Source organism: Panthera leo, chromosome D2 (genome assembly GCF_018350215.1).
Source record: "Panthera leo isolate Ple1 chromosome D2, P.leo_Ple1_pat1.1, whole genome shotgun sequence".
Taxonomy (NCBI): Eukaryota; Metazoa; Chordata; class Mammalia; order Carnivora; family Felidae; genus Panthera; species Panthera leo.
The window spans coordinates 73,359,939-73,385,738 of NC_056689.1; the positions used below are offsets into that span (position 1 = coordinate 73,359,939).

Sequence of the window (25,800 nt, forward strand, 5' to 3'; positions counted from 1 at the left end):
AGAAGTAGCAAGTTACTCCATTACTACTTATAATTTTGGTAACAGAAAAAAAAATTAAGTCAAACACTTAGCACACCCTCTAGTGGAAAAGGGAAGTAAAGCTAAAACTAGGTGAAATTCAGGACAAGCTTTTCTCAGCAGCTAGATCAGACAGAAAAATCGCAGATATTCACGAGGTGAACAAACTGACCAGACATCTATACATAGTAGCAGAAGCTACAGACCTTCAAATCTGACTGTTGAATTTAAAAAACAAGTTAGGGAGTGACTCATATAGTACGATACCACCTCTGTAAAAATTACACACACATAAAATAGTACAACATAGTTGCTTATGAACATACCCACACACTTCTCTGTCTACTAACATGACTTTAGGCAAATTATTCACCTTCTCAAAACCCGTCTCTTTCTCTGAAAAATTCAGGGCAAAAATAATACCACTTAGAGCTGTCGTGAGAACAGAAGAAGACAACGCGTGCCAAAGCATTCAGTACAGCACCTAGCAAACAGTAAGTGTTCGATGAAGTGTTTGCTATTTCTATTAACTTGAAAATAATTGTCAAGGAATAAGTGAATCGCCTAATTTTACTGTTTAATATTCAGATCTAAAAAGGAAATCTCAGGTCCAATCTTGAGATGACATAAAGCAGTTTTACCACTAAAGGAAAAAAATATTACCCAGATGTCTAGCTTCCATATTACCTATCTTCTAAGGCAGAACATAAGTCTGCCAATGTGTTTCAGGAGTAAGCTTCAGAACAGCTTTAGAATTAATCAACATTTGACTGCTACTCTGTTACTTTATGTCTACACAAAGATCATGGGGGTAGAAATGAGATAATCATTTTTAAAAGTAGATAAAACACATTAGATGGGCACTCGGTTGGTTGAGTGTCTGACTCTTGATTTCGGCTCAGGTCATGATCTCACAGCTTGTGAGTTCGAGCCCCGTGTTGGGCTCTGTGCTGACAACTCAGAGCCTAGAGCCTGATTCGGATTCTGTGTGTGTGTGTGTGTGTGTGTGTGTGTGTGTGTCAAAAATAAGATTAAAAAATTTTTTTTCAATTAACTTACAAAAAACTCACATTAGAGTAATAGGAGAAGATTGTGTCCTAAGGCTGGAGACTTTGAGCAAATCATGTCCATACCTCACAAACCGGCTTCATAAACTAAAAAGTCCGAATACACTCGTGGGAAAAGAAATCTCTACACTTGAATAGTTTTTAACCTTAAATGGATATTTAATGGTGCTTGACAACCTACTGCCAAAAACATCACGAAGATTCATAATTATAAAACACGGAGTTTACAAAAAGCAGCTCTGCTGCCACCATCTGTTCAAAAGAGCAAACTACCTACGGGCCTTTCTGGTCACGCAAGAAGGCTTATGCACCAGCCAATGCTCCCAAATTCCCAAAAGATACTAGTCTTCAGGATTCGGGAACGATAAAGCAATTCTCAGAATCCATCCCTGAAAGCACGGAACTTTTTTCCTATTTTTGTATTTTTCATAACACCTTTTTAACATTAAAAAAAAATAACACAAAACGTATTAATTCAAAATGAGTTACAGACTTAAATGTAAGAGAAGAAAACATAAAAACAAATCTTTGTGACCTTGATTTGGACAACGGTTTCTTAAGATGGGACAGCAAAAGCACAAGTACCGAAAAAAAAAAAAAAAATAAGATAAATCGGACTTCAATGAAATTAAAATTTTTGTACTTCAAAGGACATGACCAAGTAAGTGAGAAGACAGTTCACAGAATGGGAGAAAATATCTGCAAACTGTGTGTCTCATATGGGTCTAGTATAACCCAATTTAAAATTGACATTTCTCCAAACAAGATATGCAAAGAGCCAATAAGCACATGAAAATAGGCTCGACAGCATTAGCCACCAGGGAAATGCGAATCACAGCCACGGAGAAATGCCACTTCGCACTCACTAGATGGCTAGTAAAAAAAGGAGACAACGAGTACTGGTGAGGATGTAGAGAAATGAATCTTTATACTTTGCTGGAGGGAATGCAAAATGGTGCAGCCACTTTGAAAAACAGTTCGTCAGCTCCTTAAAAAGTTAACATATGACCCAATAATTCCACTCCTGGGAAATGAAATCAGACATTCACACAAAAACTTAACATGTATGTTCACAGCAGCATCATTCATAATAATCAAACCATGAAAACAACCCTTCAGGCCCATCAACTAAGGAGAGGTAAATAAAACGTGGCATATACACACAATGAAATATTATTTGGCAATAAGAGGAAATTAAGTAATGATACATGCTCCGATTCGCATGAACCTTGAAAAGATGCTACGTGAACGAAGCCAGTCACAAAAGACCATATACTGTATGATTCCACATTTATATGGAATGTTTGGAGTAGGCAAATGAAGAGACAAAGTAAATTAGTGGTTACTTGGGGCTGGGGGAGGAGGACTAGTGGGGAACGGGGACTGGCTCCTACTGTGTATGGGGTTTCTGTAGGAGGGACAAAAATATTCTAAAATCGGATCATGGATCATGACGACGGTTGCACAACCCTGTGAATGTACTAGAACACAACAAATCGTACACCCTGCACGGATGGATCGTATGGTATGTGAATTATGTCTTAATAAAACTGATTAAAGAAAAAAAGAATAACGTGTGATCATAACGATAGCAAATCGGTAGGGTTACACTAAAAGTTTTACACATTTGTTTCAAAAAGATGTAATAAATACTTGGTTTATCATTACTATGCGTCAATATGTTGTGACAAGATTACGTATTTCAATAAAATGTAAGCATGATTTTTACCTGATATTCAAGAACAGAAAATATTAAAAGGGTACCTTGAAACAAAATATATTCCACATGAAAATCGTTCCAAATACTGAGGTACCACAAATATTTAACATTTAATAGTTTTTCTTAACAATGACATTTGAAGGTACACAAAGCATTAACTGCCCTGACAATGTTTTTTTTTAAAGGTATTCATTCATTCATTCATTCACTTATTTTGAGGGAGAGAGAAGGAAAGAGAAAGCAGGAGGCAGGCTCCAGCCATGCTGTCAGTGCAGAGCCTGCTGTGAGGCTCGAACTCACAAACTGCCAGATCACACCCTGAGCTGAGATCAAGAACTGGATGCTTAGCTGACTGAGCCACTCAGGCACCCAAATCGCCCTGATGACCTTGATCTTTGTTTTGTGACAAATATTCCAGGCACAGAAAACTTTCATTTTGCATTGCTGTCAACTGGTCCAACTGTTAAAAGTACTTCCAAAAACACTTGCAGGTTGGATGTTAGGGTACATTTTGCTTCAGATAACTTTCTCTTTTTAATAATGGAAATATTTTGATTGCCCAGAATCTGGTTTTGCCATTGAAATGGATACGGCTTTTATTAATCCTGATTTTAGATCAATTTCTGATTCTGTGTCAGAACATCCTACATTCACGTCTTATTCCATCAAAGCACTTTACAAAGAACTGTAGCCTATGGTCAATATTCAAATATTGGAAAAAGCCAGCAAACATAAGTACTCTAACAAAGTAACTTTAGTTTCTCCCAGAAAAGTTAACAGAACACACGTCATACTGTCAATTTAAGGATTTATTTTGTTTGGAAAACTTGTTATTTCTTGAACCAAAAAAGATATTATTTCTTAGTTTGTATAAAGTATAGTATGTACACAAATTTATTAATATTTGTTTGCAAGAACACTCCCAGTTACAAGACAAGGCAAAAGCCACACCCAAGACCGCCTGCTTAGACCATGATGTTTCCTCCCTAAAGCTCCGCATCTGGTCCCCAGGACACAGTTCCTACGTCAGTGTTGCCTGTGCCTGCTTGTGATGTGTAATCTGGATTCCTTCAGTCTGTAATGACTCTATGTTGAATGTTAAGCTTAACGTTTTCCCCCATTTTCCTGACTTCTTGACTGGTATCTCTTGAGATTTGGAAAAACTTGTAAATTTCTGGAGCAATGCCAGGAAGGATTTCCTAGAAATCCTGGAAATTTTCCTGGAAATTACTGGAAACACAAGTACCAGCCAAGTTAGGTGAACGCAGAAAGCATTCGCTTTCGTTTAAGCAGAACATTTAAAAAACACTAAAACAATTTTCATTCTACATGCCTATGCATACACAATTCAATCTTGAGTTAAACAAAGGCTTTCCATTCAAATTATATAATCACCAGAGACAAGTAGTAACAATCACTGGCTAATACATATTTTGAGTCAAATGAACACTCAATAGATGCTGAATAAGGAATAAACGGTACAAAAACTTTTTACTATACTACTTGGAAAGGGGGAAGGAAGAGTCCATATTGCTGAACAAAATGGCAAAGGAAACTGCCTTTAGACCCCTCTGTCCCCTGAAAGAACTATTATTAGCTCTATGAAAGCTCTTTCCAAGTTCAAAATGTTTATTTTTTTTTAAAGGCAAAGGTATACTGCAACCTCATGTTAAATATAAACACATGGGGCGCCTGGGTGGCTCAGTCGGTTAAGCGTCCGACTTCACCTCAGGTCACGATCTCGCGGTCTGTGAGTTCGAGCCCCGCGTCGGGCTCTGGGCTGATGGCTCAGAACCTGGAGCCTGTTTCAGATTCTGTGTCTCCCTCTCTCTGACCCTCCCCCATTCTTGCTCTGTCCCTCTCTGTCTCAAAAATAAATAAACGTTAAAAAAAAATTTTTAAATATAAACACAAACACCACCTATCAAAAAAGAGAATTTACAGCACTCAAGACCAAAAGAAAAGTAATTCCTAATGTGCCCTTCTATAAGAACCTCATTTTTACAGCAAAAGTGAAAAACAAAAATTTTTTTTTAATTTTTTTTTTTTTTTTTTTACCGTTTATTCAGTTTTGAGAGAGAGAGAGAGAGAGAGAGAGCGTGAGCGGGGTAGGGGCAGACAGCGAGGGAGACACAGGATCTGCAGCAGGCTCCAGGCTCTGAGCTGTCAGCACAGAGCCTGATGTGGGGCTCGAACTCATAAACCATGAGATCATGACCTGAGCTGAAGTCAGACGCTTAACTGACTGAGCCACCCAGGCACCCCCCCCCCCAATTTTTTTTTTAAATGATTAAGCTTAATTTGAAAAGAGTCTTGCACTGATAGGGAGTCAAATATCAACTCACAGGTTGCGAAAAGAATCAAACTTGGCTGACCTCCTCCTATATGTGCTTACCTGCCTTTACTACCTCCTCACTTCCCCACAAAACCATCCTACTTAGAACTCAACTCTCCTGTCTGTGACAAAGACTTCCAAATCTAATGTCTAGTCCTTGTTCTTCTCCCGTTTTGCTTCTACAACCCCAAGTTTACAGGACACTTTTCTACAGGGAAATCTAACCATGCCCTACTGCTAAAGGTCTATAAAGTCGCATTCATTACCCTCTGAAACAAACACATCGATTACTCCCACTTGTCCTGAAAGGCAGAAGCTATGTCTTGTTGTTCATAACCTCCGATGTCCAAAAAATAATCAATACTTGATGACCAAATCAAAGTCAATGATACCATAATCCTAACAGTCCTTTGCCTCCCCCGCCCGAATCCACATATTCGGCCACTCAAGAAACCCTGTCCCAGTTATTCTATTCGTGCTTTTCTTTCTGTCCCTACAGATACAGACCTTTCAAGTGTGTACCTCATCACCTTTGACCTAGAACACTACGTAGCCTCTGGGGCTTCAACCTCCCTCTTTCTCTCTGCAATCTGCCTCATAAACAGCAATCTTCTTAACACAGCACTTCTTAATGTCACTTTCAGACACCTTCCGTAACTGCCCTCTGATTAAAGGATAACTACCTTGGACTTACTTTGCTAGCGAACCTGGCTCTGATTTTTCACGTAAACATCTGTATTTCACCCAGACAGGTCCTGAAAATACTTTACAAATTCTCACTTTTGTCTTATTGGCTCTTTTTCTAACTGCCTACATTATCATATTGGCTGTTACTCAAATCTACCACCGGTCTGTCTGCCCATCTTGGAAGACACACCTCTTATCCATGACGTTTTCCATAGCACTTTCAGCTCCAAAATACTTTCTCCTTGCACTAAATCTCTATAGTACGTATTCGCTAAGCCTCCTTTCAAGTAAGACAGCCTTGTGCAGTTGGCTTGTTTATGTATTTGTCTGTTAGCCCCACCTGCATTTCAAGTTTCAAGAGTTCGGGCACTGGACTTGCCACTTTTCTGTATTCACCGCAGTGTGGACACAAAGTGAAGGCAGCAGCGACAGAAGGACTGGGAGCGGTGGTGGCAGCTACGATTACCGTAGGGCAGGGCTAAAAGCCTCTACGTTTATTATTTCACTCAGTTTTCACAATTACTCTATGAAACAGGCACTATTATTACCCTAATTTACAGATTAAAAAACTGAGGCACAGAGAAGTTGGGTAATTTACCCGAGATCACACAGCGAGTGAATGAAAGTCTGGGCCACATAAATGTGAGATTAATGAATTCAAGAAATTTTGACAGAAAAAAGGGGGAAAATATTTTTCTATAAATAAAAAAACACTAGAAGCAGTGATTGACAGTTATGGCATAATGGTACAAAGAGAGGGAAAATTCAATCAAATTCATGATCTTCTTTTGAATTCTATTTTCTGACCACAGTTCATTTTACAGTTCACTTCAGTTTTGTTGATGGTATCATATATAAGTAAAGAGCATACCCAGCATCACATTTAAAACATTCTGGAGTTTGGCCTTTTAAACCAGAGTTTTGGTTTTAGGTCAGCTAGTTCCTATTTAATTTTCTTAAATTCCTTTATAATTCAGACATCAGAGGAAATAAAATAGCTATGTTTGCTGTATGAAACAGCAGCAAATATATACAGTTACAAAAGAAACGGTACTATTTTCTGACACAATAACCTTAGGGAAGAGGAGGTGGGGGAAGAAAAGAAACACAGGAATTTATCTCAAAGATAAATTCCAAATCTGGAATCTTCTGGAAAGTCTGCTTCTAGTTAAAAGCAACCTAATTATAGGGAGGATTATTTAACTCTACCCTAGAGAAATGTACAGAAACTAAGAAAAGATTTTTTTTCTTTTCCCCCTAGAGGAACTTTAGCGGCTAATAAATACAGGGATAGTCTCAAGATCTCTGTAGGAATCAGATTCATTTGGTGGGGTTATGTCAAATTCACAGACCTTTATAGTTATAGACATATACAGCTTTAAAGACCTCTAGGAATCATATTCAGCGACAGTTCCAAGAAATTCTTTCCATTTTTCAACAGCCACTTACACAAATTTAAGTTCTCATATTTGAGCTAATTTCTTCTGATCTCTCCTCCCATGAAGGAAAAGATTTCAGCCTTCATCTAAATGATACTTCATTATTAGTACACAATTCTGTCCCAACATCTTCTTGAAAAGGTAACATTTAAAAAACAAGTCATAAAAAAAATGACTTGCCCTCAAATCCAAACTTTGTATACTTCTAACATAACATGAAGAATTTCAGAACCAGTTTTCCTTGGTAAGATTTTTTTTTTTTTTTAAGTTACAAAGAAAATAGAAAGAATGAGGGATTTTGGAGTCAGACAAACTTAGATTCCAATTCTAGCCAGGATGTGATGGGCAAGTAACCTATGGATCTTAATCATCTAGAAAGTAGATAGAATAATAGTAATCCTGTAAAGATATCCGAGGGTTGGAAATAATGAATGCAAAGTGCCTACTATATATTATATATTACACATAATAAATACTATTAATAATATAAGTATTTGCAGAGTCATGTTCCAAAAAGTATCTTCAAATTTAGCTACACATTTTCCCTTTTTAAATTTTTTTTTTTTTTTCCAACATTTTTTTATTTATTTTTGGGACAGAGAGAGACAGAGCATGAACGAGGGAGGGGCAGAGAGAGAGAGGGAGACACAGAATCGGAAACAGGCTCCAGGCTCCGAGCCATCAGCCCAGAGCCTGACGCGGGGCTCGAACTCACGGACCGCGAGATCGTGACCTGGCTGAAGTCGGACGCTTAACCGACTGCGCCACCCAGGCGCCCCTTACATTTTCCCTTTTTATTTTTTTTTTTATTTTTTTTTTTTTTTCAACGTTTTTTATTTATTTTTGGGACAGAGAGAGACAGAGCATGAACGGGGGAGGGGCAGAGAGAGAGGGAGACACAGAATCGGAAACAGGCTCCAGGCTCCGAGCCATCAGCCCAGAGCCTGACGCGGGGCTCGAACTCACGGACCGCGAGATCGTGACCTGGCTGAAGTCGGACGCTTAACCGACTGCGCCACCCAGGCGCCCCACATTTTCCCTTTTTAAAAGAGATAAAATGTCAAACAAGTAAATGCAGATAATATAACAACACCCATTTATCAACTACTCAGGAAATAAAAAGTTAATACTTAGCCTTATTTGTTTCAGAAAGATTTTTTAAGAGACAATCTTTATTTTGAGAGAGAGAAAGAGAGAGAGAGAGACAGACAGACAGACAGACAGAATCCAAAGCAGGCTCCAGACTCTGAGCTGTCAGCACAGAGCCTGACACGAGGCTCGAATCCACAAATCATGAGATCATGACCTGAGCCAAGGTCGGAAGCTTAACTGACTAAGCCACCCAGCTGCCCTAGAAAGATTTTAAAAAACCAAAAAACAGTTTTAACACTTGGCATACCTGGGTGGCTCAGGTCATGATCTCACTGCTCATGAGTTCGAGCCTCACATCAGGCTCTGTGCTGACAGCTGGCAGTTCAGACCCTGGAGCCTACTTCAGATTTTGTCTCTGTCTCTCTGCCCCTTCCCCACTCACATGCTCTTTCTCTCTCAAATATAAATAAATATTAAAAAATTAAAACAAACAAAAACCAGTTAACACTAGAGTGAAAAATAACCAAGTGAACAGAATCAAACAATACTAACCTAAATGAAAAGGTTGACAATCAATGCAAGCTAGAAATACTTTGTGGTTGTAACTTCTCAAACAGACTGAATTTCAAATTCCATAATGTTAACAGCCTTCTCTACAGAAGAACTAAACATTTTACTATACAACATGGACATCAAAATGTCACCTTGAAGCTGCCTCCCCTAATACAAGCATATCTCCTTTCATAATAATGCTTCACTTTATTGTGCTTTCTATAGATACTGTGTTTTTTGACAATTGAAGGTCTGCGTCAAGTCTAAATTCTAAAAATATGTGATTCATAAAACAGGAAAAATAGAAAGAAGGGGCAGAGGAGCAAAAAAAGCCAAAAAACAAAAAGCCAAAAGAAACAAACCAAACCAACAGATGAGAGAAAAACTAAAGGACAAAATGACAGACCGAAATACAACTTAATAATTACACTAAGCATAAATGAACTAAATACTCCAAAGAAAAGGCAGAGATGGTCAGACTACACATAAAAGAACCGTTTGTAATATATATTTAAATATAAAGACACAGAAAGACTTAAAGTAAAAGGTTATTGAAAAAAACATAGAAACCATGCAAACAATAAACATAAGAAAACTGTAGCAGCTTTATCAATACTAAACAAAGTAAGTATCAAGACAAGAAATACTGTGAGACAAAAAGGGGCCCTTCACAATGGTAAAAGGGTCCATATATCAAGAAGACATATGCATGTAATAATGAAACTACAAAAAAGAGAGAAATTCATAGTCATGGTTGAAAATTTAAATACACTTTTCACTCAGTAATTGATAGAACTAGACCAAAAAAATCAGGAAAGATACAGAAGATCTGAATGACTATACATACAGGCAGTCCTTACTTTGAGTTACTGCATGTGAGAACAGTGTCCCCACTTTCCACTGTTCTGATATGCAAGGTTTTGGTTAACACAGTTCCATGCTGAGTAAGGACTATCTGTATATGTTTTTGTATAGTTTTGAATTTTGGAAGCATGTGAATGCTATACATATTAAAATAAGAATCAATAAGGATGGAAAGGCAGCGGTGTGAGGGAGGGAGACTGAAACCGAAAGCAAACAATAACAACAAAATAAGCCCAACCATATTTCAAATGAATAACATAACACATTGAAGGGGGAAAACTAACCTAATTTATGAATACAGTACTCGACCAGATGCCCTTAATCTTGGGTAAAGTAGGGGAGAACTGCAAATAAATGCTGAATTCTTTTTCGTAAGTATGTTTTCTCTATTTGTATGGACAAAGCAATTCTGAAACTATCTGAGATGTATTAAAGAATTAAGCAAATGAGTAAATTGTTGATGTTATTGGGAGCCAGGGCTCAAGGGACAAAAATACGAAAGGGGTAAGAACTAATACAAGGAAAGCCCTGTGAGAATGAACCGGAATTGGAAGTACCAGAATTGGGTGAATTCATGATTTCTAAATTATGTATGTGTTGTATGTATTATATACGTGTAAGTGTCTGCACACATATGTATTTCCTAACTGTCTGCTAAACGGGCTTCTGGTTATATATGAGTAGCAATGAATACATCCAACACCCAGATCTTGATTTTTTCGTTATCATTTTCTACTAAAAGAAACTAGGGCTCTTTGGAAAAACAGCTGATTCCAGGACTGTGACAGAGAAGAAAGAAAATGAACCTAGAAGAGCTGTTATACCACAAAGTGATAAAGGCCTTAAAAAAAAAGAAGAGGAAGAAGAAAAAAGACAGGATTATGTCATAGGCAGCATACAGCAGTCAGTCTGAGGGGCTCCTAGAGGCCACAGAGGACAATTTAAGCACCAAAATAATGAAGGACAGTAAAGAAAGAAATAGGAATCCATGAATCCATGCTGGTAATAGTTAATTGGGAAATAAGGGAAGACTCTTGGTATAGAGCAGAATGTCAACTGCTGTGGTTTTCTGTCTTTGTGTTAACACTTGAAAAAATGTTAAATGATGTATTTTTGGAAGCCAGTAAACCAAAACAACACTTTAGAAGCTGCTGACAAAACACAGACTTTAGAACAGTGTGACTCAGGGAAGAACTGACCTTAATTAGAATCTCCTTCGATCTATAATTAGGGACAGGTTATCCTAAATATACTACTTTGGAGTACAGAGCTCTCACACAACAAAACTTCCTAGTTTTGCCTTCACCAACTATAATCTTAGTTTGTTTAAAATGTGACTAACTGGTTGATAAAACCAGCCAAAGAAAAGAAAATGTATCCATTACATCATTGTCTTAACACAAAGATGTATATGACAAATCCCTCTAGACTTGAGTGCCAGAATTTCTCTTCCCCCGAAAAGCACGCACAGTATACCACGAAATAAGAGCTAAGTAGTCCATCAAGTTTCCTTTGCTGCCGGAAACCTGAGCTTTTCTTCTCTATACGGTTGTTTTAGATATAATTTATCTTCTATTTAAATGCACATGGGCCTATATTTTGTTTGCAAAGTATCTCAAATCCTTTAAGATGGAATTTATAAAATAAATTACAAACCTAAAAAAATCGTAATATGACTGCAACACTAAGTGGAAATAATTTAGTCTTCTAATAGTGCCACGAATACAGCAATTTAGTTCATCTGTGGTTTGAAAGTCAGCGTTAGTGCAAAAAAAATTCAGAATGACTGTTTTTTTTTAAACTCTGACAAAAAGTGTTAGAACCAATTTTTACAAAGTTGTGTTTCTGCCCCCAACGTTTTACCTGGGAAATTCAAAACTATATTTCAGATAATCTGAAAAGAACTTCCCTTTACAGTGTGAGACCTAAAACTTTTAAAGTAATAAAATTCAGGGGTGCCGGGGTGGCTCAGTCAGTTAAGTATCAGGCTCCTGATTTCAGCTCAGGTCTTAATCTCCTGGTTTGTGAGTTCGAATCCCGTGTCAGGGATTCTCTCTCTCCGTTTCTTTCTGCCCGCCCCCCGCACGCAGGCACGTGCCCTCTCTCTCTCTCAACAATAAAAACATTAAAAAAGAGAATTTACAGGACTCTGTCTGCCCCTCCTTGGCTTGCACTGTCTCTCTCAAAACAAATAAACTTTAAAAATAAATATATACGTAAAAATTCCTAGCACAGTATCTCTTTATTACACCTCCTCTACATCATATTAAACAAATGTATGTTGAATAAATGAATAATAAATCTTCTTCAAGGCTATCTTTGCAGGTCTGGGGATGGGTAGATGAGTAGGTAGATACAGGAGAAGCACGAAATTTTGTCCAAAACTGCTCTTCAAATGTTTGAAAGTTGCTATGATTATTTTGGAAAAACTAATCCAATGTTATGATTCTGAATCTATAAGAAATGTAAATGTACAAGAAAATTCACTGAAAGAAAACAAGGAACATCAGGCCAAAACTTCCTTAGACACAGACCACTTGAAAAATGTCCTTCCAGAGCCAAAGCATTAGAGACTGTTAAAAACTGAGAACAAACTGAGGGTTGATGGGGGGTGGGAGGGAGGGCAGGGTGGGTGATGGGTATTGAGGAGGGCACCTTTTGGGATGAGCACTGGGTGTTGTATGGAAACCAATTTGACAGTAAATTTCATATATTAAAAAATAAAAAAAAAAAAAAAAAGAAAAATAAAAAAAAAAAAAAAAAAAAAAAAAAAAGAAAAATGTCCTTCCAGACGTTAGTAGAAGAAGCCCAAATCTTAATTAGGTATTTAATATTCACGCTTACTATACCATATTAGTTTAGCCACTTAAAACTCAGACTTGTGCAGAGCTGTGTTTTTATGTACGTGTCATTTTACCACACGATGCAGTCCCTTTTATAAAATCTACAGCATATTTAGTCCTTCTATGATTAAAAAAAATCCTCTGCAACCAGACTTTCTGACATAATGACGTACAATACTGAATCACTCCAAGGTAAAACAAAACAAAGTTTAGCATATTACCAGTATATTAAAAATTAACCTATCAGCAAGGACACAAATACACTGGGTACAAAACAGAACTGTGTACTCAGGCACTTGTTTTTATTATGGGCTGGGAATAAAAATAGAAGTGATAAGTACCCAATAAGTGGTACAAACAAGTGTCACAGAAATGCAGCAAGGAAGACTGGTTTCCGGGAGCAGAACATGGGGTAAGGCCATCGGCCTGGAATAGAGTGGGCTGTGAACACAAGAAGCTTGGTTCTTTAAAATATCTATGGCAGGGAATAGTGAACTATGATCCATGGGCCAAATCCAGCCCCCTGCCTGTTTTCGTGTTGCCTATAAACTACCAACGGTTTTTACATTTTTAAATGATTGGAAAAAAAAAAAAAATCAAAAGAGGAGTAGGTCATGATACATGAAAATTATGAAATTCCTCTGTAGACCTTTATGGAGACACAGCCATACCACGTCCATCCGTTTACCTGTTATCTATGATTGCTTTCATATTACAAGGCCGAGCTGAGTAGATGCCACACAGACCATGTGAATCATAAAGCCTAAACTATTTACTATGTGGCCCTTGAGAGAAAACGTTTGCCAAACTCTTTCCTGAGAAAGGCCTGTGTGGCTGAGGCACTAGGAGTGAGGGGCTGGGAGGAAAAAGAAGCTAGAGAGGCAAGAGGGGCACGTGGGCCATAGCGAGGATATGCGTCTATATTCTAAGAGTAACAGGGAAGCCCTTAAAGAATTTTAAGTAGAAAAGTGACAGGAAGATTTGCATTTTAAAAAGCTCATTCTAGGGGCGCCTGGGTGGCTCAGTGGGTTAAGCGTCCGACTTTGGCTCAGGTCATGATCTCGCGGTCTGTGAGTTCGAGCCCTGCATCAGGCTCTGTGCTGACAGCTCAGAGCCTGGAGCCCGTTTCAGATTCTGTGTCTCTCTCTCTCTCTGCCCCTCCCCTGTTCATGCTCCGTCTCTCTCTGTCTCAAAAATAAATAAACGTTAAAAAAAAAAAAATTAAAAAAAAAAAAAAAAGCTCATTCTGGTGGTGACACAGGTAACCGGCATGAGGAAAAAAGTAAGGATGTTAGCGTAGTAAGTAGTTTAAGCAGGATATGAACATAGCTAAGAGTTATGGGGCTGGGAAAGTAAAAAAAGGAAGCTGGACAAGATTATTTCTGAGATGCCTTTCAGCTCTAAAATTTTAAGAATCACAGGGGTTTCTAAGTCTGGTTTTGCAACTTTTCAGGGTATTTCCAATGATCACAAACAAATCTCAGAAATGTTATACTATGTAACATTTACTATATATGTGATACATATAACAACTCTCCAATAGGAAGTTAGAAATATGCCAACAGAGCATCAAGCATCTAAAGTTTACTGAAGAATAAATGATCCTCTCCATTAGAATACTTTCTAAAATATGGTTTAAATTTTTTGCAAGCCGGAAAGCACTAGTTTTATGAAATTCATGGTCAAAGAATTACAGTTCATACATAAATGAACACAATGGGGGAACAAACACAAATGTGCTTGCATAAATTTTCACCACACTTTCCCATAATGTAGCAATGACGGAACAAAGAACATACCTGCTACATTCTAACAATGTAACTTTGAGACGGCCTTCGGTAAGTGCCCACTGTTGTATATGGATATGTTCTTCTTCATCTTCTTCAAATCCTTGCAAGGTTTGGAATGGAAAAAACGGCTTAAACCTGAGAAAAGTAAAGATAAGTCTAAATTTTTGAACAAGAAACACCACAGCTTAACACATAATAACAAAACCTATCTGTAGGAAAACAACACAAAACAAAAACCTAAACTGCACGTGCCCCATAAATCCAAAGCTTATCACACTCAACTGGCAGCAGACGATACCTTCTCTGTGGCACCCAGACCCCCCTGGGTTTTTGGCATGCTCTCGGTGACAAGGCAGGACACTTAGAAAAAAGAACAAGAAAATCTGAAGATCCCCATTAGGCCCTGAAACTTGGGTGGGGCAGGAGAGCGATTCTTTCTGGACTAGATGGAAGTGTCCCTACAGTACAAGATCAAAATTCAGAATGCATTTTTCATGGAAAGAATACAATTGATAGTAATTAGCACATGATAACGATCACTCATCGCAACGACATCAACAACAATCAGTGACGGCAAGGATAGCATCAGAATCGTTTACTATTTGCCAGGCAGTGTGCTAAAGCTTTCCAAGCTCACAATACTGAGAGGGCTGATAGACTCGCTTCCCTCCCCAGATGAGAACAGCGAGCCTCACAGGTTAAAGGATTTGTTCAATGTCACACGGTGGGTGGCAGTACCAGGATTCAAGCTAGTATGAGTCCATCAAAGCCCAAATTACATAACACTTCGGTTACCTATGAATAATTCAGTCCTGTGTGCTTATTGTTTAACACTTTGGTTTTCACGGAGAAGCTTGTGCTGAGTTATGAACTGTAGCCTTTAAAATCTTTAATTTGAAACACAATTCATACTCCTCCATTAAAGCAAAGGACAAAGAAAATGAGAGAAAATTGGGCTCGGGAGCGTATAGTTTTCAATTCCCCTTATATACTGTTACTGGACCCAGCATTTGTCTGCTTCAAACTTCAGTGCTTCTCACTAACCCCACACAAAAAAGACAGTCAAAAGTCCTTGGTTTCTCACATGCAGGGTCCACCACAATTTATTTTCCCAGTGGCATTTTTCGCTATTAGAAACCTTCTTTTCTAGGAAGTGTAGTCACCTCAAGTACCCAGAAGATACCATGCATATTCCAGCTCTCAGGTCTTTCGAACCAACTGGATGTTTTCCCTACTTCTGCAAGCCTAGACAAATCCTAAACACTTTCCATAATCGGCTTTAGGTCCTAGATCACAGCAGAGCACACACACTGCTTTCACTCTTTATTTTGCAGTCACTTAAATTGCTGTGCATTTATGCTTTGAAATCTCAAATGTGACACGCTCACGACTGTTTGTACCCTTCATGCACACCATCAAGACTCAAATATGTGTTGAGCTTATTTATAAAAATCCAATGCTAAAAATGAAATAAACATTTAGAAAATAATAGCCTACTATAGTTCATACGGGAAGATATTGACATAGGGGGAGAAACACTGTTTTATGGCTTCCCCGTGAACAGGATTAAAGGAAAATCTTTTTAGGGACAGATAGATACACAAACAATGTCCTGAGCTTTTCTCCTGCTTCTGAACTAGATGGGAAACAGAAAGTCCTCTTCAGCTCCTCAATTTGCATTTGAAGTCATTTGGTTCAAACTCGCACCAAATTTTTGATAGGAAAAAAAAATTAGGAACTAAATTCATCATGCTAATGCAATGTTGTAGCGGAGTGCTTTTAACATACAAGCCTCATGGCTCCTGTAGAACATGTGACTGTCACTCTGTGAAACATTACAAAGATCACTATGCTATATACACAACCAACTTTGAATATAATAACGCAGCTAAATCAAAGCTGCTCTATGAATCAACTTTTCTTGTCATGTATAAACTTACAATTCATCAAGAATATTTTCCCACAGGTGTGTGACTTCAATGTTCTATGGAATAAAATCTAATTTGGTTTATTAATGCTTCTAGCAGCATTTGCTAAAAGTGTTTATGCACAAAAGGACATTAAAATCAGAAAAAATGTATTCCATTTAAAAATAATACACTAAACACTGGGATAAAGCTATTTGTTCACCAAGCTAATAAACAGAATCCACACATTTGCATTCTCTAAGGACACTGTTTTCAAAAATTTGAAGTCTAAGCCTTTAAGTATCTCAAACCAATAAAGAAATCCAAACAGCAAAGCAGGCTACTTCTACCCCTTAGTTTTATCTTCCCATCCGACCGCACTATCCTTCCTCAGGATTCATTAGCCTTTCTTGTGTTAGCCCATCAAACATGTCACTGTTTTCTCACTCAAGTTCCCTGAACAAGCTACCTGTACTTCCTCCTGTAGAAGCCTTAAAAAACCAACCCAGAAAGATCAACTTCTAAAATGACAGCACGGGGGGGGGGGGGGGGGGGGGGGGGGGGGGGGGGGGGTGGTGCCTGGGTGGCTCAGTCGGTGAAGCACTGGCCTCTTGATTTCCGGTCAGGTGGTGATCTCACTCAGCGTCAGTCATGAGATCAAGCCCACCCCCCACCCCACCCCCCCCCAGAGCCTGCTTAAGATTCTCCCTCCCTCTCCTTCTGCCCCTTCCCTGCTTGTGTGCACACACACGCTCTCTCTCAAACATTACATTAAATTAATTAAATTTAAAAAATAAAATGATAGCAAAAGAGATCCACTGACCCACTCTGCAATAAAACTGATGCAAGTCATTAACATAGACACAGAAACAAAACACTTCAAGCCTCGGAAATGGCCCTAATGGTAAACAGCAAAGGGAAGAACTTCTATTCATCAATTTTCTTGACTAGAAAATTTGGTTAAGAAAAGTGAGAGTGTGTGGTGTCTAAACCAAGACGGGCCCCCCACCCCCACCCCAGCAGGCTGAGCAAGGAAGAGATTCGTCTCCAGACCTCCAGACCGCTTGCAGCCGGGCACATGGCGGTCTCACCTCCACTCCCGAGGCCTTTCTCCCGGGGGGGGGGGGGGGGGGGGGGGTGGAGAGAGAGAGAAAGAGAGAGAGAGACAGAGACAGAGACAGAGGAGGGCGGCAGTGTTTCTCATCCAGCCCCCCGCTGCCCAGCACTGAGGCTAAGCGCCAGGCCAGTGGAGAGATGGGAGCTCCCTTCCTTGAAAGGCCCCGATCTGTGGGCCGGAGACTTCACCCTGGGCACGGAGCGCACCGGAGCCCTCATCGTCCTCGCTCTGCCCCAGGACCCAACGGTTCTGTGCCCAGAGGGGCCAGGCTGCTGCCACCCCTGAGCCCCCTCGCACCCAGCTTCTGGAGTGGGAGTGGCACTCACTCACGGAGAAGCCGGCCGTTGTCCCCAGCTCCAGAGCCCTGGCTCAAAAGATTTTGCTAAGGGGTAGGAAAGGGAAAGGCGGGCTTTAAAAAAGCTCCTAACCTCTTCCCGAGGCGCTAACTTCATACACCAAAGAATATGGAGAAGCCCAAACCCTACGTGCGCTCTCAAGAACGAGGGAGGTGGTGACGAAAGGCAGCCGGGAGATTCATGGATTTAACGAAGATGCAGCCTAAATAAAGGCTGCCCTGGTCACAGGAAATAAGACGGGGGGAGGATCTCTCCTGAGGTCACAACAAGTACCAAACGCTGACCTCAAAAATTATTCCTTGAAAGAAGCCACAATTTGACTGGATTCGTTGGTGGAACAATATACGCCCCCAGGGCACTGTTGAAAACGATAGGGTGAGGGGTAGATGGCACTAAAAGAACCCAGGCAATCACTAAAAAACAGATAAATAATAAGCCCTGGGAGAGGGGGACCGGTGCTCAAAGCTGCTACAATAGATTATCTAAATATCTGATTTCCAACCAAAATTGTGAAGCTTGCAAAGAATCGAGAAAGCATGACCCCTGAAGCAGAACAGGCAACACAAACCGCCAGGAAGAATGACCAGGTGCTGGACTGAACAGAGAAAGACTTCAAAAGAGCCATGAGAAATATGTTCACAAAACATTTTTAACAGCATGATTAAAGCAGTAAAGGGAGGTATTATGACAATGTCACATCAAATAGAGACTATCAATAAAAAATACAGGAGTTACATTAAAAAAAGAACCAAGTGGGAATTCTGGGGTTGAAAACTAAAAATGGAAATAAAAAATTTCAGGGCACCTGAAATGTAACTGCAGAGCCTGGTCTGTAGTCCCTGAGGTTGATTTGATTACCACCCAGTCTTCTGCGGGAATAACGCACTAAACCCGGGTGGCCTAGTGGGTCGAGCATCTGACTCTTGATTTTGGCTCTGGTCATGATCCCAACCAAGGGCTGTGGGATGGAACCCTACAGCATGGAGCCTGCTTGAGATTCGTGCTCTCTCACTAAAAGAAAAAAAAGGAAAAAAAAAGGAAAAGAAAAAAAAGAAAGAAAAAGAAAAAGATTTCACCACCAAAAGGGTTCTCAACCATAAATATGAACCGACAGAAGAAAAGACTTAATGAATTTGAAGATAGAGCAACAGAAGTTACACAAGCCAAAGAACAGCCAGGAAAAATAACAACAAACAATGAACTGAGTCTTAGAGAAATCTAGGAGACCATTAAGCACACCAACACACATAATGGGAGTGCCAAAGGAAGGGAGAGAGAGAAGAGAGGAGGAAAGAAAGAGGGGAATGGAAAAACCAAAGAAAGAACAGAGGCAGCCAGTAAGCCCCAAAGCCACAAATTATATGATTCCATTCATATAAAAATCCAAAATAGGGAAATCTATAGAGGCAGAAAGTACATTCATATTTAGGGTTGGGGTGGCAGGGGGGTTAGGAGAAGGATAGCTGAAGGGTACGGGGTTTTCTTTTTTGTGGTGATAAAACTTCTAAAATGGACTGTGGTGATGGTCGTACATATCTGTGAATATACTAAAAGTCACTGGAATGTAAGCTTTAAAAACGTAAGTTTATGGAATACGAATTATATCTGAATAAAGCTGTTAAGAAAAATCCCAACCCAGGAGGCGCCTGGGTGGCTCAGTCGGTCGAATGTCCGACTTCAGCTCAGGTCATGATCTCGTGGTTTGTGAGTTCGAGCCCCGTGTCGGGCTCTGTGCTGACAGCTCGGAGCCTGGAGCCTGCTTCAGATTCTGTGTCCCCCTCTCTCTCTGCCCCACCCCTGCTTGTGCTCTGTCTCTGTCTTTCAAAACTGAACAAACATAAAACAAAAAATTAAAAAAAGAAAAAAGAAAAGTCCCAACCCAGTTTACCCAGAAATAATTTCTTTTGTCATTGCTTTGATATGTAAATGTTTGGTGTTTAAATAAGAAATAAAACCATAAACGACACACCTCTGTTAAAAAACCTTACAGCCACTTTTAAGGCTTACGAAAAACAAAGATTTATTAAATAGTTACTATATCAGGTACTGACTCAAAGCATTTATTGGCTCACCTAATACTTACGACAGCCCCCAAACAAGGCATTAGCACACTGTACATAAAGCAACAGTCGTAGAGGCCTCATAAATCCTACACACTGAAGGCAAAACCGGCATTAGCCTGCTAGGGCTGCCAAAACAGAATACCACACACTGGGTGGCTTAAAAACAGAAATGTATTTTCTCCTAGTTCTGGAGGCTGAAGTCCACCACTAAGGCGACAGGAGGTTTGGTTTCTAGTGAGCCTCTCTCCTTGGCTTGCAGACAGGCACCTTCTTGCTGTAATCTCTCATGGCTTTTCTGTCTGCACACCCACTCCTGATGTTCATTCCTTTTCTTATAAAGACACTGGTCCTACTGGATTAGAGTTCCATCCTTATGACCTCACTTAAGGACCTTAATTACCTCCTTAAGGGCCCCACCTCAAATACCGTTGCGCTGAGTAGGTTAGGGCTTCCACATACCAATTCTGGGGGAAACAATTCAGTCCACAACAGAATGCAAATGTTAACTCCAGAGCCTGGTCTGTGGTCCCTGAGGTTGATCTGATTCCACCCAGTTTTCTGCTGGAATAACACACTAAACCTGGCCTGAAGGTACCCGGCAAGGACGCTCACGGTTTCACGTATATTACTGTGCTTGATCCCAAAGTAACACGGGGAAGCACAGTCTGCAAATCACTTCTGCATTTCACACAGATAAGGAAACAGGTACAGAAGAAAACAAAGAGACTGCTGGAGACTGCATCCTTTATTAAAAAGTTACATGAAAATAAATGCCAGCAAAATGAGGGCATAAACCAAGAAAGAAGCGATCCGGGAAAGAGTCGATCCAAGTCCAGAAAGCAATGATCTCCTAAACCCAGATGACAGGTGTGTGGCAAGCCAAGAGACAAGCCTGGTTTGAAATGGGTGATGAAGGCTCCGAGGAGATCTCTAGGAAATGAGGGGAATGAATAAGATAGGCAGAAGGAACGAGAAGGGAGAGGTTAATTTTTCAGTTAAAAAAATTCACACTTGACTGTGGGGACATTGTTTTGAATGTGGCACCAAGAGTTTGAAATTGGAACACAGAGAAGGAAACATAAAGCTGCATATTAGGTAGCTGTACAATAAAGGAAAATTATGCAGACGTAGTAACAACGTAAATACATAGACCGGTCAAGGAAGGGAACTCTGAACAAAACATAAATGTTATTGATTATGTACAAAGAAGGATGCAGTTCAATGCATGAACTGCAAACAGTGATAGAGCTAGATCAGGAAAAGGCAGGAGGGAAGATGCAAGAGGCCGTCACCTAGCTAAATCCTCACCTACCTCAGAAGGACGTCAATCAACAGACAGTGTCTGACGTTGTTAAATCAAGAACAGCAACGGGACATTGCTGAGCAATAAAGAGGTAACACCATGATTAATTAGCATAGCTAACATTACCAAGTACTTACTGTATAACAAGCATTACAATGATTAATTCTTAATAATTCTATGAGATGTAATGAATTCTCATTTTGTAGATGAGGAAACGGAGACACAGAAGTTATACAGCTAATAAGCAGGAAGAATCAAGATAAGAATCAAAGCAGTCAGGCTCCCAAATCTGTGTTATTAATCAGCACCTCTTAAAAGCTGCTAAAGAAACAGTTACAAATGGTTGATTCTGAAGAGTATGACTTCTGTTAGGAAAGTAGAGGATTTAGGGAAGTGACTGCTGACTTTCATACTAAGTCCTGTCATATGTGATTTTTTAATTTGATTTTTAAATTATGTACATAAACTTGGGGCGCCTGGGTGGCTCTGTCGGTTAAGCGTCCGACTTCGGCTCAGGTCATGATCTCCTGGTTTGTGGGCTCGAGCCCTGCGTCGGGCTCTATGCTGACAGCTCGGAGCCTGGAGCCTGCTTCGGATTCTGTGTCTCCCTCTCTCTCTGCCTCTCCCCTGCTTATGTTCTGTCTCTCTCTGTCTCAAAAATAAATAAAAAATTAAAAAAAACTGTTTTAATAAATTATGTACTTTAACTAAAATGAAAAGACAATACCAAATGTTGAAGATGTGAAACTGCTAGTGTAGACTATCGTAACTACTTTGAAAACTCTGTGGCAATATTTACTAAACCCGAACAGATGCATAACCCACGGCCCGGCAAACCTACTCTGAGATACATCCAATAGAAATGTGCACAAACGGTCACCACAAGACATGTATAAGAATATTCATAACAGGGCTACCCAACGGTCCATCACGAGTAGAAGGGATAAACTGAGTACAATCACACAGTGGAATACTCCACAGCAAATATAATGAACAAACTACATCCGTGCACGGTAACATGGATTAATTTCACAAACATACTGTTGAGCTAAATAAAGAAGCTAGAAAAACGATGAGTGCACCCAACATGGCTCAATTTATATAAAGTTCAAAAACAGATTTAAAAAAAAAAAAAAGAAAGAAAACCAACCCAAAAGCAACGGTGACAGAAGTCAAGAGAGCTACGCTGAGAGAGGGGAGGGTAGTGACTGGGTGGCAGTCAAGGGACTTCCTGGTTGCTGGTAATATTCTATCGCTTGTTCTGAATGCTGTTCTGTTCCCTTTGTAAAAATGCATTGAAATGAATTTTATAATAGTGCACATTTTAAGTGGTGAGTTGTATTTTAGTAAAAGTTAAAAAAAAACATGTTTAATTTAAAAATGTACATTACTTTGGTAACATTTTAAAAATATACAGTATTTAAATTTTACACCTACAAGAGAAGCCAAGCCTTCTTCTCATATGTGGATCCGAATCTTTTTTAATGTCTAAAATATGTTTTTTCTCTAAGATGTTTCTTCAAGAATGCTCTATAAGCACCCTGAATGCCAGCTGGTGACATCTCTGTCACATGGCAGCAATAAAACTGTTTGCAAACACTGTGATCTTTAGAGAAAAAGGGTTTACTACAAACCCAATATAAAAATAGTCTGAGGTCTAAATCTACTCTTGACTTCAGCATGGGCTCTGTGTCTTTGCCAAAGTAATAAATCTGCTCAAGTCTTCAACTCAATAAAAGGGAAAACTTCCTAACAATTAGAGCTAGTAAAAAAAAAAAAAAAAAAAAAAAAAAAAAAAAAAAAAGGCACAGCTATCTCAAGGCACTGCATACCTTCTATCTCTAGAAATACTCAGGTAGAGGTTGGACGAGGCTTTGTCAAGGAGGGAAGGTGTCATGAAAAGAAACACAAAAATAAGAATCATGCAAGGCCAACTCCAAGAGATTTTTTTCAAAATAATCAGGGGAGAGCAGTGATGCCCCAAAGTGGCCATAAGTTAATGACTGTCTGCTACAAACTATGGGGGTTTACGGAACTACTCTTTTAACTTCTGAATAAGTTTTAAATCCTCCCTAATGAAGAATTAGAAGAGGTCTGTTCAGTATACTAAAACATTTTCAGTTCTCTCTTCTTTCTCCTTTCTCTTCTATACTTTCTTTAGCAACATCATTTGTTCTCACTGCTTCTACAAGTTCTATATATTGATGCCTAAAAGTAAATTAGACACCTTTTCTTGAAACTGGCTCCTTCTCTCCTGTTTTCTCTTACTGGCACCACCGACTTCATAGACACTTGGAAACCTGAAGTTACCTTTTACTCTTTCCCTTCTCGCAACCCATCCGTTCCACCTCCATTCCCTTCTACGTACTGGTGAGATGTCTCTTCCACTCTTGTTCGGTGTTCCCCATTGGCCTGGTTCGGGTTTTCACTAGTGACTTACCAGGCTAGGATTTCTGAAGTCAGGTTTCCTCTTCGTTAAAAAAAGTATTTTTAAATCCAAAACAAAAGCCTTCTGCTTCTTTAAGTAAAAAGCTACTTCATAGGACAATTACAAAGACTTAGAGAGTTCACACGTGAAATAGTGGGGCTCCCAACATGAAATAGGCACACAAAGCCTGGTTTTCTTCCTTCTCCATGCTCAAGTCTCATCAAACTGGCTTCCTCAGGGAATCCTTAAAGATACCATCCAATGTCCTGATTCAGTTCCTTCTGCTATTTCTTCCACCAAACCATGCCTCCATCCCATCACCCCGTGTCTAAAGATAAACTATCCTTTACTGGTCAGCCCAAACGTCATCTCATCCCTTTCCACCAATGTGCTTACAGACTCAAAAGACCACAGTCTTGTTTCAGGCTTGGGAATATAAACAACACTACATCCTGCCTAAGGAAGAGAGTAGAACGAGCAGTTCTCAAGAGGCAACTGGGAATTGTGTGATTTTTGCCTTTCAGTCTGACAGTCTTGGCTCTCTCGCATTAGGAACTAGAAAACCTAAGTGTGCTTTAAATTCTCCTAAACCAAATATATAAACTAGATAAAGCAGGGGTGATCATCTTCAAAACTTACCCTTCTTCAGAGGTAGCACAGCATTCCTTTAAAAAATGACTATTTAAGTATCACAAAACCTCAGCTGCCCGTAACTTCCCTGGTGCGCATTATTGTGCAAACTATGGCACACTAACACAAAACTCCATGTAAGCTAGAGGGAAAACAAAGCACGTGTGGCTCAAAATACTCTTACTTTTCTATACCTACATTTCAAAGTTCCAATTTTACTTGGACAATTCAATCGATACTACATCACAGGCCATTCGCACACCGAGCTCTCCCAAGCTTACCGAGGTCAGGATTGCCACATCATTTCTCCCGAGAGACTGCCTGCTAAGCGCTGTGATTCCCGAGGTAGTCCTGCGTGGTGAGCCCCTTTCCACCACTCACCTCCTCTCTGTAAAGGGCAGGCTCCACCTGCTGTTGCTTCCTCGCCTGTGTTCCAAAAGCACTTTCTACAGGCTTCTATTATGCCCCTAATCACCCTGTTTACATGTCTGTTTCTCTCTGGTTCTCCCTCACACCACCCCCTCCTCCCAACTAAATCGCCAGCTGCCTGAAGGAAAGAAACAGACGCGACAGCTATTGGAGAACAGGGTCAGGAGCAGACTCTGGAGCTTGAACAGCTTGGCTTGGGATTCTGTTCTGCCACTTCCCAGTAATATAACCTTGAGCACAGTGTGACTTTAAGCCTCAGTTTCCTCATATGAAAAAGGATAATAATTATACCTACCTCAGAGCTGTTACAAGGACTACGTGAAATAATAAAAAGCATTGTTCGTCCCTCACTCCTCAGCTTCTTTTTGACGAGGCAGTTTAAAGCAGTGTTAGGCACACAGGTTTTAGAGCCGGTGCTTGGTTTTGAATTTTGGTTCTTACATTTACTAGCTTTAAGACCTTGGACAAGCTACTTCAACTCTCAAAGCCTCAGTTTCTTCATCTGTAAAAGTAAGATAATAATTATTACCTATCTTAATAAGGTTATTTTAAGGAGGAGATGAGAAAGTTCACATAAAGCAGTAGGCACAGTGAGGGGCTCTAGAAATACTTCCTATCAAGTTTTCTATTTATCTATTTTAAGGCTGATCTCCTAGAGACTTAACACAGGGCCAACTCCTTCCCTTCCACAAAGAACCATTTCGGGAGTCTGCATTCACCAAGTCGGATGTTCAAAGTCACAGCTGTTTGTCTTCCTTGGATTCTAGATTCCACATGGCCATGACTTCAGTCGTGATACCAGTTGGTTTTTTAAAAATTGTGCTCTTTGAGAGGATGTCAACTTGCAAGTGCAGGGAAACAAATTAACAATAGCCAGTAGGGCCTCCCTACCCTAGGTGTTCCCTTTCTACCTCTGCATCATTAAGCTTCATAACTTAAATAACTAAAGCATATATGAAAACTGAATATAGTCAGACACCGACTTAAGGAAACCTATGGAGAACTGTTCCATTTATGGAATTCCTGCATGGGCACCACGCTGACAAATCTACACTTTGGAAAAGGATTTCAATTCCTGTACTCCCAAGGAGAAAAAAGTAGTGGTGAACAGTTATGAAAGTAACAAGGACAACAAACCCAGTTATCAAAACTTCCCCCCG

General features: G+C 39.7%; 1 protein-coding gene across 1 annotated transcript in view; it reads right to left on the reverse strand.

The window, feature by feature from the left end:
* PDZD8 (PDZ domain containing 8) overlaps window positions 1-25,800 on the reverse strand; it is a 72,011-nt gene that overhangs the window by 32,649 nt on the left and 13,562 nt on the right. Inside the window, exon 2 of the mRNA XM_042909318.1 lies at window positions 14,417-14,542. Within this exon, the coding sequence (XP_042765252.1) occupies window positions 14,417-14,542 (126 nt within the window). The remainder of the gene's footprint in view (window positions 1-14,416; window positions 14,543-25,800) is intronic.